The sequence below is a fragment of the Cynocephalus volans genome, chromosome 8 (genome assembly GCF_027409185.1).
Source record: "Cynocephalus volans isolate mCynVol1 chromosome 8, mCynVol1.pri, whole genome shotgun sequence".
Classification (NCBI taxonomy): domain Eukaryota; kingdom Metazoa; phylum Chordata; class Mammalia; order Dermoptera; family Cynocephalidae; genus Cynocephalus; species Cynocephalus volans.
This window is the reverse complement of record NC_084467.1, coordinates 136886691-136892336: the sequence shown is the minus strand read 5'-3', so window position 1 is coordinate 136892336 and position 5646 is coordinate 136886691. Positions and strand designations below refer to the sequence as shown.

General features: G+C 51.2%; 1 protein-coding gene across 1 annotated transcript; it reads right to left on the bottom strand.

The window, feature by feature from the left end:
- Window positions 1–944: 944 nt before the first annotated feature.
- Window positions 945–3090, bottom strand: IER5 (immediate early response 5). Its single transcript, XM_063105434.1, has one exon. The coding sequence runs from the start codon at window positions 2858–2860 to the stop codon at window positions 1910–1912; it is 951 nt and encodes a 316-aa protein (XP_062961504.1). The 5' UTR covers window positions 2861–3090; the 3' UTR covers window positions 945–1909.
- Window positions 3091–5646: the final 2556 nt, after the last annotated feature.

The window sequence follows — 5646 nt, the reverse complement described above, 5'->3', positions numbered from 1 at the left end:
TGATGTAGAAATTATCGGACACCTTTCAAATATTGAACATTTTGCTTTAGACAAAAAACTTTTGGGTACCTGGTTGGTACAGGGATTGAACCTTGGACCTCGGTGTCATCAGCACTATGCTTTAACCAGCCAGCCCAAAAAACTCTTAAATGCAGTAATTCTAGTAAAATCAATAGATGACTTGGTTGTCATCACCTAAGGTGATTACTATGACAAAAACATTGATGTCACCTTTTGGGTGACAAAAGCAAGTCAGTAAGTTTTGCTAAATGAAAAATCAAATTTGCCTGGCCCTCCTTGGCCTCCTTCCTTAACTGGTCTGACACAAGCGATTTCCCTTCTATGGATGCATTTATTTTCTGTAGATACAATAACAGAAAAAAAATTGAAAATTTCCACCTACCATCCACTGGAAAAGCAGAGGTGGACCTGACCACCTGACCCTCTGGACAAGTCAGTCTCCTCAGCTTCCTCATATGTTGGTTCCAATAGACTTCTAAAGCCAGCTATCTTTTTTTTTTTTTTTTCCCCAATAACAAAGCTAAAAGACGACCCAGGAGACTAAAATAAAGTTTTGGTGAAAAACATTTCTGTACATGGGAAAGGCTTCAAAAGTTGGTGCTTAAATTAAATGTTAAACAGACACCATCAGATTGGGCTACAGAAAATTGGCCTAAATTGACTTTAGAAAAGGCAGTTTTAGTGGCAGGTTTCAAGGAACTGCCAGGTCACTCATAATAGTATCTAATAGCAGTCCTCGGATTGGGGGTGGAAAGGCTTAAACGTGTCTCTTGGTACTAAGTAAAGTCAGCCAATAATGTCCTCAGTCTGTAAATGACTGATATTAAGAACCACACCTTCAATTTTCTAGCCCAGGCCTTAGTTTCCTTCCGCCCACTCCCCCCGCCCCCGCCCCCACCAGACAGATGATTACAAAGACGCAGTGAAGTTGCTTCAAAATATTTAATACGTGTTAGACACGTAAAGTTACATTTTTTTTACAAAAATCAATACAACCAAGGAGAAAATACTGTACAAAAACCTTGTCAGCTCCCCCAACCTTTATACAACAAAGACTGGAGTCACCATATTTACAAAACCATAAGGTCTTTCCACTTAGGGCTTCTGTCTGTAAACTTTGCTTCATTAAACACTTCTTAAAAGCACTGTGTTCTGACCTAGAGCTTTTTAAAATATATTTTTTTCTCTATAAACTCCATATTTCCAAGCTTGAAGTCTTCTGTGAAGTTCATCAAGCTTTTTTCCCCTGCGGAAAAGCAAAGGGCCGTTAATATTTCCCTTTCTCAGAGTGATCACAGGACATAATCGTTTCTTCAAGGAGAGAGAAAGGATAGAATCCACGTCTCTACTACGGACTAAATCCCTCTCGTCTTAGGAAATCCAGTGAGGAAACGCCACTCCCGGCCGTGGTGTGGCTCTAGCTTTCATGTGAGGGGCGTGTGTAAAGTCCCTCCCTCCCCCAGGAACGAATGGGAACTCCCCGGCCCCAACCTTTTAGCCGCTTCCTTCTCTGTGCTGCCGGCACAGGAAAGTCCCTGTCTGCCCCCAATCACTGAAGCCCCGGGGAAGGGTGGTGCATTCCAGAAGGACAAAATAGTCTTAATTCAACAAGACAAACTTACATACACAGAAACATACACATACACGAAGTTCACAAACGTCCTCTTTCAATAAGCCTCAAACTCCCAGGTCCCAAGATGCGACTCGAGAGTCACGGCACAGCAGGGCTGCCGAGCCCGGGGTTCAGTGCGCGCTGGCCGGCAGCAACCAGTCTCCCCCAACGAGCTCAGCGCCCGCGGCCCTGGGGCGTCCTCGCAGCTGGGAGAGGTCCGGCCCCACTCCAGGGACGCCCGCCGCTCAACCTCCTCCCCGCACGGGGGCCGGGGCCTCAGAAGGCCACGATGGCTGTGCTCCAGGGGTTCATGTCTCTCAGCACCGGCTTCTCGCAGCAGATCTGCCCGGGCTCGGCGGCCTCCGGACCGCTCTCCTCGCCCTCTTCTTCCTCCCGGCCGCCGCCGGGGCTTTTCCGTAAGAGTCCCGAGAAGCTGGACCCGAAGATGCTAATGAGGTTGGCCACGTTACCGGTCTCCATCTCCTCCTCGGCGTCCTCCGCTCCCCCGCCCGGCTGCGGCTCTAAGTTCCGGCGGGGCTTCTTCAGCGGGGTCGAGCCGGCCGCCGAGCAGCCCGCGGGGCCGCCGGCCGCGCCGCGCTTCCTGGGGCACAGGGCGGGCGGCGCGGGGGGCTCGTCCTCGGCGGGCCGCGGCGCGCAGCAGCAGTCAGCGCGGGGGGCCGCGGCCAGCGCGCCAGGCTGGTCCTCCCCTCCTGTGGGGCGGCGCGGGGCCCGAAGCCCCTCGGGGAAGACGTCCGAGCCTCCGGCGGGGCCCTCTGCTCCTCCGGCCGCCGCCTCGCGCGGTACCTCTACGCGACCCCAAGCAGCTTCCGCCTGTCGGCTCTGAGGAGCGTCCCCGGCTCCGGTCTCCGTAGCGGTAGGAACAGTGTCCCCAGCCCTCGGCGCGTCTGGGACCGCGGGGCGCCCCGGCTGCGACTCGGTCTCCGGCCAGGCGGCGCGGACGGCCGGTGGGGGCGGCTCTCCCCAGCCAGCGGGCGTCCCGGTCGCGGGCTCACCGGGCTGCGGCGGCGGCGCTGCCGGGCTCCCAGCAGGACCGGCCAGGTAGAGTCCGGGACACGGGTCACTCAGGTAGACCTGGCGGGCGCTACGCAGCACCAGCGAGACCAGGAGGTTCTTGTGCAGCTTGATGCCGCCGCGCTGGACCCGCGAGTTGTAGATTTTGCCTAAGGAGATGCTGACGATGCGGTGAGCTTCCAGCTTGAACTCCATCCCGCCTCGCCTTCACGGGGCTAGCGCCGAGGTGACAGAGGTGAGCCCCGGCTCTCACGTTCGGAAGCTGGGCGGGGAACAAGTGGGCGTCAACAAGTCCGCCCCTGCGGTGCGCCCTCGGTAGTTTAACGTTCTGAACTGAAGTGATTCCGGTAACTCGCCCTGCCGCCTCGACCTCTCCGCACCACACAACCTCCCACCTTTGGGTCGGTCGCTAAACTGAAGGCAGCTGGGCCGCCCCCCCACTTTATATACGCTCCTCGACCGCCAATCACGAAGGGCCGCCAACCGTTCCGGGGCGGGCCGGCGGGCCCTCGTGCGCCGCACTCGGCCAATCAGGGGCCGAGGAGGGGCGCCAGGGCCCGTTCGAACGTTAGTCCCGCGGAGTAGGCTCTTAAAGGGGGCGGCGGCGTGCGGCCACCGACAAGTAATGGTCTTGGCCGTTGCTCGATGGCCCTGTTGCGGCGTGGGTCTCAGTGCTGACTGTAGTTAAAGATTCTGTCTTGTGCGCTGGCTTGCCAGAACAAAGCGAACGAAACCATTCGAACTTTGATTGATTATGGTGATGGACTCTGCTCCGTCATAAAGTCCTGATCCTCTCCTGATCAACCCTGCCCTCCGCCTCGCCACCCCTTCCAAGCCGCGCACACCTGTCAGCCCGGGCCAACCCTGGCAGAAAAGGAGGTGATGGCAGTAAGAGGCAGAGGATACCCTTGGATAACAAATAGTACCGCAAGATATTTGGCAGATACTATTTTGGACGCGTGCCTCACCCCTTGGAGTCACACTCACACTCTTAACATATGTCAATTCTAGCCTCAAAGAAAAAAGAGGTTCTTATCAAGGAATTGTGTCTAGATACTGAGTTACTGGTTCGCCACTAAGGTCTTCATGTTCTCTAGATTCTAGAACAAACCCAGTCGCCCCATGGATTAAATGGAAGATGTTACATGTTCTCCACAATAGATTTTCTTTCACACAAGGACTGACCAGACCACCCTTCGAAAAATCTAGCAAGTTCTAAGAATACAAATAGAAAAGTCCTGGGTTCCCTTAATGATGTCATAATTTCATTTTGTATCAAGGTAAAAACATAGGGGAAAGGTGTTCCAGAATTTTCTGGCCAGTCAACAGATTAGTCCATCTACTAATTCTTATAAGTACATGGCATCAGGGGCAGCATCACCATAGGATTGTCCAGAGTCTTGAACTGGAAAGGTGGAGAGTCAGTTATAGTTAGTCCCACCTAAGTAAGCTCCACTACAGATCTGCTGATGACTCTATGTAAGTAACCTCCGTACCGTTTAGTTTCATCAACTCTAAAAGGGAGAAATCACATACACATCTGCTTTATTATGCAGAAGATAAATAACTGTCAGCCACAGCTTTCTTGGAGTCCACGCAGAACAGTTGTCCTGATCTTGCACCATGGTTTGGCCAAGCAATGCATTTCTTTAGGAGAAATACCAGTGAAAGGGGCTTGATCACGGCCAATTCACAATCAGGAGACCTCCAAAGGATGTGATGGCTCAGTAACATTACCTTTGCCCACAGCTTATTGATGGATACTGAGACCAGGCTATGAGACCTAGAGTTTCTTCCCTCTAGGAATTTTCAGCCCATATACAGAAGGAGATAAAATAATTACAAAACTTAGCAGAATATGTTGAACAATAACATGAAAATTTTTTCCTCGGTTTTCTCTTTCTTTGAGAGTTATTAGTTACTGTAGAACCATAGTTAAAAGCATAGGCTATAGAGATAAGCTTCCTAGTTTAGAACCCCAGCTCTATCTCTTGCTGTGTGACCTTGGGAAAGATATAACACTTCTCTGCACCTCAGTCTTTTTCATTTGAAAATTGAGGTAATAATAGTGCCTATCTCTTAGAGTTTTTGTGAGGATGAAACAAAGTAACACATGGAAAGCTCTTAGAACAGCACCTGTCAAATAGTAAGCTATCAGTGCATATTAGCTATTAGAACACATTACCCCTCACATTATCTTGGGGTGGGAGAGAGGCTGGGGAAGGAAGGAACACAGATGGGAAAAAGTTTTTCCAAAGAAGTTGTATTTGAGGAGGGTGTTGAAAACACCTGAGGTAGGATCCACAAGTTCCAAGCAGTAGGAACAGTAGAATCCAGTGTAGAGGACATCTCATTTGGTAGATGTGCCAAACACCTGCCCAAAAGTAAGCAGATAAGTCCAGAAACAGAGGCTGGGGCTGCATGATAGTGGGTCATGGATGCCTCAATGAGGAGATAGGGCCATGGAGACCTACTAAAGGTTGTTGAGTAAGGAACCACAGAATAGATTCTAGAATGGTTGGTGCACAGAAGACCACTTAATGATATAGCTCTTGTGGAAGTTTAGGCAAAGAGTCATGAAGGCCTGAACTAAGTGGAGGTACAAAGAATGAAGAAACCGAGAGAAAAAAGGATGTTTAGTGATGATCTCACCCACCCGAACAGATTATTGATAGCACTGGCCTCTTGCCTTCTGTGAAGCCTTTCTGACCCATCTACGCTGAGCAGTTCCAACATCCACCACTCTACTCAGTGCACTCATCATTGCCCTCATCACTTCTCCTGTCATGCCCAGCGCCCCTCCCAGACAGTGCCCTCTTTGAAGGCAGGAGCCTGTCTCATATTTGTAGCCAGGAGAGAGTGAAAATATGTAACAACTGGTGAGACATGGGCACTAACCATCAGAACAGGGTCCTGGAGGCCCTTACAATGCTAGTGGTTATGGGGGGTTCCTGCAGGAGAGGCTGGATGGCAGGAAGGGG

Excerpts from the sequence above, each read along its gene's own strand:
- IER5 (XM_063105434.1), bottom strand. The coding sequence starts at position 2,860 with ATGGAGTTCAAGCTGGAAGCTCACCGCATCGTCAGCATCTCCTTAGGC.